At 46.4% G+C, this 14,241-nt stretch overlaps 1 protein-coding gene across 4 annotated transcripts in view; it reads right to left on the reverse strand.

The window, feature by feature from the left end:
- Nucleotides 1-14,241, reverse strand: part of LOC103663553 (proteinase-activated receptor 2) — a 91,738-nt gene that overhangs the window by 9,237 nt on the left and 68,260 nt on the right. For 2 of the 4 annotated variants that reach the window (XM_040622164.1, XM_008691269.1), the window contains exon 2: nucleotides 11,687-11,801. In XM_040622164.1, the coding sequence (XP_040478098.1) occupies nucleotides 11,687-11,774 (88 nt within the window). In that variant the 5' untranslated portion in view covers nucleotides 11,775-11,801. Of the gene's footprint in view, nucleotides 1-4,974; nucleotides 5,170-11,686; nucleotides 11,802-14,241 lie in introns of those variants that run through there. The other 2 variants (XM_040622162.1, XM_040622165.1) reach the window with 2 other exon arrangements.

Consider the following 14,241-nt stretch of genomic DNA (forward strand, 5'->3'; position numbering starts at 1 on the left):
TAACAGTAACAGTAGCCACTATACCTACTATTCAATAATACTGAAATGCAAAGATAACTACGATTTACTGTCAACTGAAAAAAGCAACCAACAGAACAACATGCTTCCATCTGTGTAACAAAATTATAATTTATATGCAAAATCTGAAATCTAGAAGGATATCCACCAAACCACAAATGATCATCTCTGTGAAGTAAAGTTGGGTGGGGAGGGGAGAACTTCCTTTTTTTTTACTTCACATGCCTCTATGTTGTTTGGATTTCTTTGTCAAGGGAGTGTAAATTGGTACAATCTTTCTGGAGGTCAACGTGGCAAAACATCAAAATTTAAAGTGTACTTGCCCCAGGACCTACCGATTTACTTATAGGCATTTGTCCTGCACGTATACTAGGTAAGGTGCACAGAAATACTGTATGTCCAAGCATAGTTACTGCAATATCGTTTATCAAAACAAAACAAAAATGTTAGTCTCAACAACCATTAAAAAGGAGACTCGTCCAGGGCGCCTGGCTGGCTCAGTCGGTAGAGCGTGCGACGCTTGATCTCCAAGTCAGGAGTCCGAGCCCAGTGTTAATCACAGAGATTACTTAAAATAAATAAACAAGTAAATAAATAAAATTAAAAGGAGATTCGCGCAATAACTTATGACATTTATACAATGAATAATATTCCCCCGTGTAAAAGTATGGACAGAGTTCCCTACAGCGACCATGAGCAGATAAGGTTAAAAAAATAAACCGTTGCAGAGTATATACAATAAAATCCTTCTATTGTTACAAAATATATACATTTGTCTGTAGAAGTCTGTTGAGGCTGGAAAGGAGAGAGAATGGGGGATTTTCACTGTTTTAAAACGTTTCTGATTTACTTTTGGGGAAACTGCATGGAAAAGTTTTAACTTGAAAACTACTACTTGTGGGGTGCCTGGGTGGGTCAGTCAGTTGAGCATCTGACTCTTGGCTTTGGCCCCAGTCATGGTCTCAGGGTTGTGAGATCCTGCTCTGAGCTCAGCAGGGATTCTGCTTAAGATTCTCTCTCTCTCTCTCTCTCTCTCCCTCTGCCCCCACCCCATTCTCTAAAATAAGTATATAAATCTTAAAACTACTACTTGTTCTTTGCTATTTTAAGCGCCCTTCTGTAGCCCACCCTCCCCACCAAACCAAGTACAGAGCAAGTACTTACGTTAACTCTTTCTCTACTATCCCCTCACCCCAAATCTATTTGTTTCAACCTGTGGGAACACAGGCTGAAAACTAAAAGCTTCAATGACCAGAAACCCCTCCCTAGGTACACATTAGTACATTTTCATGTGTTCTCTCAGGATGAGCTGTTTTCTTCTCAACACTTGCCTAGCTAATAAAACCATAAGAAAGTCAAACACAGACTTCACCAAAACATCATCTATCCAGGTTAATTAGTAACTACGCACAAGCAAGCAAGAAACCAAACACGAATTTAGAGTCCCATCTTCATATTCATTACAGTATCCTCTCTTATTACAAAACACTGGAAATACTCCATGTGTTTATTAACAGAAGACGAATTTAAAAATTATGATAAATCCTCCTAGACCATGTTGTAGAGTTTTAAAATGTTTTTTATTTAGGGGCGCCTGGGTAGCTCAGTCCATTAAGCCAGCGGCTGCCTTCAGCTCTGGTCATGATCCCAGAGTCCTGGGACAGAGCTCCACCCGGGGCTCCCTGCTCAGCTCAGCAGGGAGTCTGCTTCTCCCTCTGCCCCTACTCCCCACTCGTGCTCTCACTCGATCAAATAAATAAATGAAATATTTTTTTAAGAAATAAAGATTTTTTAAAAGATTTTATTTATCAATTTGAGAGACAGAGAACACAAGCAGGGGGAGGGGCAGAGGCAGAGGGAGAAGTAGGTTCCCCACTGAACAGGGAGCCCAAGGCAGGGCTGGATATCAGGACCCTGGGCTCATGACCTGAGCTGAAGGCAGACGCTCAACCGACTAAGCCACCCAGGTGCCCAGAAATAAAGATTTATTTATTCCGGGGAGGGTGCAACGAGTTCGGGAGAGGGTGCCAAAGGAGCAAGAGGTGGGGCTTGATCCCAAGATCCATGAGATCACAACCTGAGCCAACACCAAGAGTCCACGGCTTAACAGACTGAGCCACCCAAGGTGCCCCACAAAAAGATTTTCTATGTTTGTGAGTACATATTTTACACATGGATTATGAAAGAATGGGAGAGGATACAAACAAAAATGTCAGCAATGGTTTACTTTGGGTACTGAAAATGATTTTTTAAAAAAGATTTTTAATTATTTATTTGTTAGAGAGAGAGAGAGAAAGAGAGAACACGTGAAAGAGCAAAAGTAGGGGGAGCAGCAGAGGGAAAGGGAGAACCAGGAACAACGCAGGGCTCTATCCCAGGGCCCTGAGATCACGACCTGGGCCAAAAGGCAGACCTTAACTGACTGAGCCACCCAGGCGCCCTGAAAATGATTTTTTTTTAAGTAGGCTCCACGCCCAGCATGGAGCCCAAAGCAGGGCTTGAATTCACTACCCCGAGATCAAGACCTGAGCTGAGATCAAGAGTAGGGCACTTAAAGAAATGAGCCCCCCAGGTGCCCCTGACTACTGAAATGATTTAATTAAACTCTTCTTTTTTGTGGGGTGCTTGGGGTGGAGCCTGCTTGGGATTCTCTCTCCCTCTCCCTCACAACCGTGCTTATTATTGCTCTCCAGAACTTGGTTAGATCACATACTACCTGCATAATTCATAATCAATTACAAAGAGGGAGAAGGAATCAATCAAGCCTCCAAAAGAAAACCAGAATGCATCATAGGGGACCTCCCAGGTTTGTGACATGGTAGAAAGAAGTGCCTAAAACAAGCTGACATAAACGCCCAACTGCCATCACCCTACCCGGCCACTCTGGGCAAGCCCACTCACTCCATTCCTCATTTGGTATTTACTGAGCTCCTATAGATGATAAGACTCTGCTGGACCATGGTGATGAAGATGACACTAGGGTCCCTGGCCTCCCAGAGTTTATGATCCAGTGGGGAGACAAATTAAACATATTTACACAAATAATTATCAATTACTGTGCGACAGGAATGCACACGGTCTGATGGAGTGTTTTCCTTGCTCCGAGCCCCAATTCAGTGGCCCCCTCTGTAAAATGAGAAGGGTGTATCCTTGGTGGAGTTGCCCTCCAGGAGTCAGTCTTTTGCCTGCGATCCAAAAAAAAAAAAAAACCTGAGAAGGAAATCAAACCCAGTATCTGCCCTGTAGCAAACCGAGGAGCACTTGTAAGGGTCAAGCTAAAAGAGTATGAGCAAAGAGGTACGCTAAGGGGCAGAAAAACTTTGGGGATGCTCTACCTCTTAATCATACTCGATTTGGTTTCAGGTTGGGAGGAAAGCTCCATCTACCTTAATGTCTGTCACTTAACTAACCCTTTAAGAAAGTTACCATGCAAAATGAACAAAAGTATGTGGAGTAAAACCCCCAAGGTGCAATATTAAATAGTTCTGGTTAACAAGTAACTTGATTTTTTTTTGTTGTTGTTGTTAAACAAGTTCACCATATTCTCCAGGAACCAGTGCCCCCCCCCACAGCCCAGCCCCCTCAATTTGTAAACGACAGCAAGTCAAATGCTCAGGGCTATCTTCCAAAAGGGCTGTCTAAATCAGCAAAGCATTGGGTCATCTACACCTACATATTTTTTTAAACGTTTGCACATCCTTAGTTTTACCCCCAAAGTTTAAGTTTCCAACTTTAAATGACAGAGGCAAAACGGAAAGTGTTCACCACAATTTCAATGTTTCTGGTCATAAATAAAGGTCTTTATTTTAATGCTGACCAATAAAATGTATACAGTGGTGCAGTTTTCAAGTATATACTACAACATCCTTTTCTGTAACTCCAGAGGAAAAAGGATCACATTCTTCAGTCTAATTCAAATCCACAGTGATTTGCTCTTTTACAATGTTTTTACGAAAAAGATAAAAGCGACACACTGCCTTTTACAGCAGGTCGGCAAATTTCGCAAGGAAATGAAAACCTCCCTTTTAAGGCTACCCTGGCTGCTCCGAACAGCCTGACACCGGTTAGCAACGCAGAAGCGTGCTATCCGGCCAACGAGCCCCCACGCCCCCAGGAGGACAAGCTGGAGCACAGCCGGGGCTGCACAGCGGCGGAACCCAGCAGCCCGGCACAAGTTAGCACCTGAGCACCCCCGGACGGCTCCCGTGCTGTTCCACTCCCGGAGCTGGCAGCCTGGGGCATACACACCTCAGTGCCAGCCAAAGTACGTTACGTGTGGCACCAAAGGCCCGGAAACCCAGGGCCGTAAGGTCACCCCGCCGATAAAGGACACGGTCCAAGAAATCCCATTTGTAAAATCCGCGTGACGCGCAACTGGTCTAAAACTTGAGGCTGAGCGCTCATTACCCCCCAAACCCTGCGGGGTCCGGCCCTTCCAGGCCCGGGCCATCCGCAGTGCCGGAGGAGCTTCGCGCCCCGAGAGGTTTTGGAACTACGTGAGCCGACCCAGAAGAGGCTTTTCCAAAAGCTGAAGGGGGTCGCGAAAAAAGACGTAGATGTTTCCCTGGCCTCGGGCTCTCCCCCATTCCACACCGCTCTGAGCCAACTAACTCCAAGGGGTCCTGCGGGGCCAGCCCCTCAGTATGTGCGGAAAATTCCTTAGTTCACAAAGAAGCCAACCCGGGAGAAGGGAGGCTGAGCCCTCTAGGTACCCTTTAGACGCGAGCACTCCATTCCCTCCTCTTCCCTCCGCGGACCTCAGCCTCTCTCGGTTGTCCCAGCTAGTTGGCCCTCCCGGCGCAGGGATCCCCGTCAAAGTCGCCTAGCGGGGGATGCGGAGGGTGGTGGCAGCAACAGCAGAACACCCTTCGCGCACCTGCCCTCTTCCACCACCTGCCCGTGTGCCTTGGAACGCCGCTCCTTAGCTTCCAAGAGCCCTCCTTGACCGTTTCTCACCTTGGACGGTGCGATTACAGGAGACAGAGGCCGCCAGCAGGATGGCGCCCCCCAGCAGCCACGCCACGCTCATGCTTCGCATCCTTCCTGCAGCTCCGAATGCCCAGGAGGGCATTCGCCGCCACTGATTCGAAATCCGGAGACCTACTCGCGGCGGTCTCACCTGCTCTAATCCAAGCCAGTCCGCGCGCCTTCCGGGAGAGGGTAAGTTTCAGTGAAACCTGAGCCGCTCGACGCACCTGCGCGAGGCCACGCCCCCCGGCTGGAACGCGCGGCTCGGCCCCGCCTCTGCGAACGTGGGACGCGCGGGTCCGGCTCCCGGCAGTCTGGCCTGGCGCGCGAGCCCCCACCTACGCGCTGCAGGTGCTCCAGCCGCTGGCGGGAGGGTGCGGGAGCCGCCCGCGGGCGGGGCTGGGCGGCTGAAGTAGCTGTATTGGAATGCAAATGACAGGAACGCGGGGACCGCGAGTTCTTTTCGACCCGGCCACGCCTAGACCTACCAGTACCCTTTAATTAGTGTTGGGGATCCAGGGTCTTCCGGGTCTTTCCCTCCCCTTTGATAAGTGGAAAAAAAAAAAAGGCCCGAGCTCATGGACTTTTTTGTCGCTAATTGGTAGAGGCTTCCCAGTGTAGCGGGCACTGGGGGGATAAGGGGTGAGTTGTTAGATTTTTTTTTCTGCTTTGGTGGGGTTTTTTTCTCTTTCTTTTTTCTTTCTTTTTTTTTTTTTTTTTTGAAGGGGTGAGTTTTTAATCTGCGGAGACCAGGTGGATGGCTGCGGACACCAACGAAAGCGGTGGGGAGCAGGAAGGAGTCTCAGAGAGGGGTCAAGGTTCTGGAATTATGTTTCCGCTCTGCTGTTAACTAGCTGTGACCTCGAACAAACCTCTTCCCCCCCTTCTAGGCTCATTTCCTCGTCTGTGAGGTGGCGCGGGTGAGGTGATAGTTGGGACAGCTACCTTAAGCGCCAAGAGCTAATGATTTGGAACAGGAGTTTAATACCGACCGCAAGGCGCGCATTAAGTATGTTTATTATTCCCATTTTACAGATGAGTAAAGGGAGTTTAGAAAGGATGGATAAATTGCCCACAGTTATGCAGTTTATAGGCACAGTTTATAAACGCACACCACATTTAATGTCTAGTCTATGACTGCCACTTTCTATTAATCACTGCAGGATAAATGCTTCGGCCAGGGTCTCCCCCCATTCGGAGCTGGTAGTCCAAAGAAATATAAAAGAAGATAAAGGGGGTGGGGAGAAAAGGAGTGAGAATTTGGGGATGGATGCACAAGAGCCAGCATCATGCTGGTAATCCTTTTTACTTCCTTTGAAAAGTGAAATAAATTTTAAAGTTACCTGCTAAACTACTGGGTGATGGAAGGGCAGAAAAGAGAAACATTAGAATTGTCCTCAGATGTTTGAAGGATTAGCTCATAGAAGAGGATTAGGCAGGTTTCAAGTAGCTCCTGAGAGCAGAAATACATGGAAGCCACAGTGGGAGGCTGATTGTGGCTCAGTACAGAAAGAGATTTCTAGCAAGTCCCACTGGTCGCAGTCCTGAGAGCTGCCTGCTGAGACTGAGAGCCATATCACTGCAGGACTTGCAGCAAAAGACCAGGCCATCCGTGTGGCATGTTGGAAAGGGGAGTTCCCTCCCCAGGTGAGGGCCCAGATTGGGTGAGTCTAGGCAGCCTCTTGAGAGGCTTGAGCCCTGAGAGTCCACCATTCTCCTTAGAGGACTGAAGTTTGGGAAATCAGTTGCTGGTGACTATCGTGAATTTTTGAACAACCATAAACCAAATGGCCACACCTGTGAGTTTCTGAGATGGAGCTTACATCTGATAAGGGCCCTGTGTGACTTTTTTTTTTTTTAAGATTTATTTATTCGACAGAGAGAGACAGCCAGCAAGAGAGGGAACACAAGCAAGGGGAGTGGGAGAGGAAGAAGCAGGCTCCTAGTGCAGGAGCCTGATGTGGGGCTCGACCCCAGAACGCAGTGATCACGCCCTGAGCCAAAGGCAGATGCTCAACAACTGAGCCACCCAGGCGCCCCCCTGTGTGACTTCTTACCCCACCGTGGGGCCACTGAACAGAACTAATGTAGGCTCCAGATGATTCGGGCAGACAAAACTGTATAAAATACGTTAGCCAGCTGTTCCAACCATATCCCCAATAAGACATCTCCCAGGTTAACTAAGTGGATGGTTATTGCATTCTGCCTCTTCCCTCCGTCCTGACAGAGGGGCTCGCAGGAGTAGGGAAATAAATGGTTGAAAATGAAGAGAAGCAAATGGCCCTGAACATGCCATGAGAATGGAATAACTGCTCCCTGAATAATAGGCATGGACTGCCTCTCAACACACATACAACCAAGAATGGCCGGGGAACGCTGTCCAGAATTCTTTTTTTTTTTTTTTTTAAAGATTCTATTTATGAGGGAGAGAGACAGACAGACAGAAGAGACAGGGGGTGGGAAGGAGGAGAGAGATAAGGACAAGCAGACTCCATGATGAGCACAGAACCCCACACAGGACTCCATCTCAGGACCCTGAGATCATGACCTGAGCCAAAACCAGGAGTCAGACACTTAACTGTCTGAGCCACCCAAGCGCCCCCAGAATTCTTTTGACTGTCTGCCTTTCCGTAGCACACATCTAGGAATCTCTCGTTGTTATGTTTCCAGTTCTGTGGGGCATGTGATAAGAGCTGAGCCTTGAAATCATGTAACTGTGGGCAAATTCTGGTTTTTCCCCTTGCTAACATTTGTGTGACCTTAGAGAAATTACTTACCCTCTCTAAGCTTTAGGTTCTTTACCTATAAAATGGAGTCAATATTTTTTTTAGTTTAAAGGTGTCTGAGGATAATACAGTGACCAAGTTTGATGCCTGGTGAAAGCTTAACAGATGGGCTTTTTGTTTCCTTCCCTTCTCTCTGCAGTCTTCTTTACACCCCAACCTGCAACCTAGCTCTCAGGGTGCTGCCTCCAGGGCCACTTACCTCAGCTGATGCCTCCCTCCCTCCCAGGCCAAGCTGCCTTCTAGCAGCAGCACAGGGGTCGTCCTCATCCCATCCGGGGGACAGTTCTCATCATGAGGATCAGTCCTCTCCTAAGGGTCTCTCACTAGGGAAGACACTCAATCCCTATGATGTCCCTTCAATCTTTCCCCGGGCTCCATTTTGTTATCTATATTCTGGGGATGTCCATAGTACCTTTCTTGTAGGATGGTTGTGAAGATTTAGTTTGCTAAATGCCCATAAATGCTTCTTAGCGCAGTTGCTGGTATAGGGTAGATACTCAAGAGATTACTCAAGAATGGGCCAGGGAGAGTCTTCCTCTTTGCAGAGAACAATGCATAAAACTCCAGCTGCTCCAACTTAAATTTTCACTGGTATTTTATGTAAATATGCCTTGAATCATCAACATTTCAAAGAAAATATTTTACTGAGCACTGCTATGAGTTAGTTATCTCATGAGTGTGTTTTCTCCCAACTGCCTGATTAAATGAATTATATTATTTAAGTCTGCTTGCCCATGTCTTCCAGTGATTTTTTTAAAAGATTTTATTTATTTATTTGACAGAAAGAGAGAGCACAAGCAGGGGAAGCAGCAGGCAGAGGGAGAGGGAGAAGCAGGCTCTCTGCTGAGCAAAGAGCCCAATGTGGGGCTTGATCTCAAGACCCTGGGATCATGACTTGAGCCAAAGGCAGATGCTTAACCAACTGAGCCACCCAGGCGCCCCTCCAGGGATTTGTTTTTTTGATGTTGATGACTTCTTTGCGTGAAGGGCTTAGGGTACTGTATGATGCTGTGGAACAGTACGGAGAAATAAACACAGCCGATTCCAGAGAGCCTGGCTTCCAGGGATTGGGAAGTTTATGCAGTTTCCCACCCTCTAGTAGGAAAGGGATAGGCCAGACACTGAGGGAGAAGCCATTTCATTCAATCAATTCTACAACCATTTATCAAACTCATCAAATTCTTCATGGAGAAACAAAGATCTAGTCCCTGCACTTGGGTCCTGGCCAAATATAAATGGTGAAAAAGTTACATCCCTTCACTCATTCATTGAGCAAACACTTTGAACGAGGTAAGCAATGGCCTTCATTTGGTAAATCCTTTGCTCAATTCTGGCTTCAAGTTACTTAACCTAACTGTGAAATTTGACACAATTGTGTTCTCTCTGCTGGAATGCTATATGCACTTGGGCTCCAGGACCACTACTGTCCTGATCGTCTTCCTACTCACTGGCAACTCATAAGGAGTTCGTTCTTTTCTGATTCTCACTAGCCTTCCTGAATTCTCTACTCTGGAGTGCCCCTGATTTTGTCTTTGGACTTCTTTTCTTTTCAATATACACTCATTTCCTTTGGTGATCTAAACCAGTCCTGTGGTTTTAAATACCATCTATATGCAGACAACTCCCCAATCTGTAATCCTAGCCCAGATTTCTCCATTCCAGACACGTAACACACACCTTCAGCTCCTCAACATCTCCACTTAAACCTGACTATAGGCATATCAGGCAAAAGTCCAAATCTCAATTCCAGATTGACCTCACCCCTGTTAGAGTTTTCTCATCTCCTTAAATTGCACCTCCGTCCTTTCAGTTGCTCCGCTCAGAAATGCTGGAGTCATCCTTGACTTCTTTCTCATATTCCACATCTAATCTGTCAACAAATCATACCTTGAAAATACATCCAAAAGAGCATGCTGGTTCCAGTTACCATTGTTTTTCACCTGGATTCTTGCAATAGCCTTGTGACTTGTTTCCCTCCCTCTGACCCTCTACACAGTCTCCTCCCAATACAGCGGTCAGAGTGAACCTGTTAAAATGTGCATCAGATCCGATCACTTCCTTATTTCAAAAACTGAAGTAGTTCCCCACTTCCCTCTGAGTACAAACCAGAGTCTGTCAAGAGTGTATGCATCCTGCCTTCCTCTCCCCTCCCCCCTCCACACTCCCTTTTACAGCATCTCTCTTATTCCTCTCACTCATTCTGCTTCAGCCATGCCTGGAATACTTTTCCCGCAAACACCTGCACAGCTTTGGTCTTGACTTCTTTCAGGTATTTGCTACAACACTGTTTTCTCAGCCGGGCCTTCTAAGAACTACCTATTGCAAATTAAACTCCTGGAGCGCCTGGCTGGCGCAGTCAGTGGAGCGTGCAACTCTTGATCTCAGGGTTCTAGGTTTGAGCCCCATGTTGGGTGTAGAGATTACTTTAAAATAAAATAATAGGGGTGCCTGGGTGGCTCAGTCGTTAAGCGTCTGCCTTAGGCTCAGGTCATGATCCCAGCATTCTGGGATGGAGCCCCGCTTCCGGCTCCCTGCTCAGCGGGAAGCCTGCTTCTTCCTCTCCCACTCCCCCTGCTTGTGTTCCCTCTCTCGCTGCCTATCAAATAAATAAATAAATAATAATAATAATAAAATAAAATGAAATAAAAGAATAATAAAAAATAAATAAAATTACACTCCCACCCTCTGCTTGCCATCCTCCCTCCCAGGTTTATTTCCATCTCTGGCACGCAGCCCCAGTATGCCACTCTACATGCATTTACTTACATCTAGTCCCCCCACTGCGATGCGATGCAAACTCTATGACTACAGAGTTTGTTTCTTGTTTTTTGGTTTTTTTTTTACATTTTAGCTTGCAGAATTGTTTAAAAGATTGAGGAAGTAACACTATCGGAAGGTGGCAACAATCTCTTACACACTCATTGCTGTGATGTCAAATTGGTAATGAAGTCCCAGTTTAAATCACTCCTTAAAATACAGGGAGGCCAATGTCTCAAACACGGCAAAAGTCAGCTTTTAAAATGTAGAGGGACGGGGATTTTTATCTGTTCTCCCCACTGCTGTATTCCCAGTGCTAGAACTGTGTCTAGCACATAGAAGGAACTCAACACATACTTGTGTTTTTATATACTGCACACCTACTGCCTTTCACTCTGCTAAAATCTAGAATTTTTATCCACTGCACACCTACTATCATACTGCTATAACCTAGAACTGCGAAGATCCGTATCTCCGCTTCCATGGAGTTGATGGTCAAATGTGAAGAGAGATGCATAGGTAAGTATTGGGGGTGGGAGGAGAGGTAAGAGCTGCATCTTTGAAGGGCTGTGCACGCACATGGAATGACTCCTGCCTAGGGGAATCAGAAAAGGCTTTCTAAAGGAGAGGGCAGGGGAAGAGAGCCTTGAAGCTTGAATAGTTCACCAGGTAGATTATTTAAGGCTAGCTGCTATAGTAATAAATCTCTAAGTCTTAGTGACTCACTGCAATAGATGTTTATTTCTTACTCGCTTAAAGCCAAATCCAAGGCTCAGTTTGGTGGGAGTCTCTCTTCCAAGTGGGGATAAAGGAGCTGGGCTTCTCCCATCTTGGGACTCAGCCGTCTTCAACTGAAGGCTTCCAAGGTCACACAGAAGGAAATATGAAGGGTTGTGTGTACAAGGTTTCCACAGCCCTGGTCTGAGAGTGGTGCACAATCATTTCTATATTCCACTGAGCAGAACTCAGTCATATGGCCACAGCCCACTGCAAAAGAAGGCTGTGTGTCCAGAAGGAAGAGAAAAGGAGCTCAGTGAACAGCTAACAATCTGTTATTCCAGATATGATCGAAGTGTAGTGGAACACTTCAGTGGGAAACCAGTGTTATGTAAAGGAAAGTGGCTGGTGATAAAACTAGAAAGGTAGCCAGGACTTACCTATAAAGGGCGTTCCGTGAAAAAGACTTTGGACTTTAATCCTCAAGCCACTGAAGACCGAATTATCCGTTCTCAATCCTATCTTCATAGCACTGAGATTGGCAAGATGGCCTTTCTGGGACCAAAAGAAAAGAATAAATTTGGTTGGAGTTGTAGATGGAAGAAACTGGGAGAGGAAAAGGGAAGAAAGGAGGGATGAACTCCTACCACATGTGCTGCCTAAGCGAGCAACTCAGCCCTTCCAATCAGCTGTTTCCATCTTTTTAATCACCATGTGGCATAATGGCCCTTCTCCACCCCTTGCCCCCATCACGTGCTTATTTCATGAAGTAAGCATAGATACAGGTGATGACCCGACTCTTTATGAGGGACTCTTTATGCCAGTTCCGCTCCCCACAGCGTTATTTGCTCAGAACAGTGACACTGACGCTGTACTTCCCATAACATCACACTAGTCTCAGTGATGTATCGTCCCATCACACTTCCAGTCCAGTCTGACATTCTTCCTAACTCCCGTCCTTAAAAAATTCCCCCAACTCGGGGCACCTGGGTGGCTCAGCCGTTGTCTGCCTTCCGGTCGGGTCATGATCCCAGGGTCCTGGGACTGACCCTGCATCAGGCTCCCTGCTCAGCAGGAAGCCTGCTTCTCCCTCTCCCACTCCCCCTCCTTGTGTTCCCTCTCTCGCTGTGTCTCTGTCAAATAAATAATTTTAAAAATCTTAAAAAAAAAAATTCCCCCAATTGTTTCAATGGCAGAAAAAAAAAATCTAAAAAATTAAAACGCACACAAGGATCGTAAGCCTAGACAGTAGTTGGTCACAATGCCTGAAATTATCATTTGTAATTATTTCTCTGGGTCCAGAACCCCTTTCGGTAGCTGAAGGGCCTCCATTATCATTCTAGTCTTTGGCTACCATCCAGACCCCTCTGCTCCACTGCTGACAAGCTGAGATACAAATGGGGATGGAAGCATCCCTCAGCCTCCTCTTTATCATACTAGGAGGCTTCTAAGGACCCCTCCACCTCTAATTTATAAGTCAAAGTAAACACCTCAGACAGATGAATTGAAAGCATGGGGAGCAAGGCCTTCTGGGACACAGCCCAGTGCAGGGCAGGAGTGGCCGGCTTGCCATGGGACAGGAGGGCGGTGCCAAAGGCGGACTTTGCCACGCGGCTCCTCTCCAGAGGCTCTCAGTGGCAGAAGGGAGTCAGAGCTCGCCTGGTCTGACCACCAGATGTGAAAACCACCCACCCAATTTCGAAGAAGCCTAATTGCTGACTTTTCTTGTAAAATCAGTCTCAACATCCTCTTTATTTATTTATTTTTTAAGATTTATTTATTTATTTTATAGAGAGAGAGAGAGCGCGCAACAAAGCAGGGGCAGCAGCTGAAGGAGAAGGAGAAGCAGACTCCCCGCCGAGCAGGGAGCCAGACCCAGGCGGATCCTAGAACCCTGAGATCATGACCTGAATGGAAATCAACAGCCAGACACTCAACCAACTGAGCCACCCAGGCGCCCCCCAATATCCTCTTTAGATAAGTGGCCCAAAAAAGAAAAAAAAAAGACCTTTCAATTCCAGAATATAGTTATTTTCCAATTTAGTTACTCATAGACTAGTTCTCCCTTCTCTGCTTCCAGTTTTGACTGCAAGCTCTGCCCACCGCTTTCGGTGGTTCCCGAGCAGTTAATTCTTACGGTCTCATCTTAAAAAGAAAGGTTTCTCCTTTCTGATCACAAATGTAACACATGGTTATTAAGTTTATTGAAGGGGCACCTGGCTGGCTCAGTCAGTTAAGCGTCTGCCTTTCAGCTCAGGTCCTGATCCCAGGCTCCTGGGATCAAGCCCCACATCAGGCTCCCAGTTGGGCTCCCTGCTCAGTGGGGAGTGGGCTTCTCCCTCTCTCTCTGCCTGCAGCTTCCCCTGCTTGTACTCTCTCGCTCTATCTCAATTAAAGAAAATCTTTTTAAAAAAATGTATTGAAAAGAGACTGGAAAGTACAAAAAGAAGAGAGGGAGGGGAGGGAGGAAGTGAGATAACTACTCTTGAATAGTTTGACAGCTTTCTACTTCGAGCTATCTTTTTAAAAACCAGGTTAAGATTATATTAACTGTTTTGCTACTTAGTTTTACTCACTCGACAGTGAACATTTCCCAAAATTGTTAGTCTTCCATAGCACCATTTAAAATTACTGCAGAATATGTCATTTTCTTATAGATCTTAATTTATTTGACCTGCTGAACAGCCAGATTCTTTCAGGTGTTTGCTGCGTTTTAGGTAACACAGAGAAAAGGACTCCGGAGTGGCTCAGTTGGTTAAGCGTCTGCCTTCGGCTCAGGTCATGATCCAGGGTCCTGGAATCAAGCCCCACATCAGGCTGCTTGCTCAGTGGGGAACCTGCTTCTCCCTCTGCCTGCCCCTCCCACCCCCCATGCGCGCTCTCTTTCTCTCTGACAAATAAATAAAATCTTAAAAAAAAAAAATCCATAAAGATAAACATATCCTAATAAATGCATCTCTTTCCGTAGTCTCAGACTATTTCTTCAGAAAAAAAA

This window comes from Ursus maritimus, unplaced genomic scaffold, assembly GCF_017311325.1.
Source record: "Ursus maritimus isolate PB19 unplaced genomic scaffold, ASM1731132v1 scaffold_5, whole genome shotgun sequence".
Classification (NCBI taxonomy): Eukaryota; Metazoa; Chordata; class Mammalia; order Carnivora; family Ursidae; genus Ursus; species Ursus maritimus.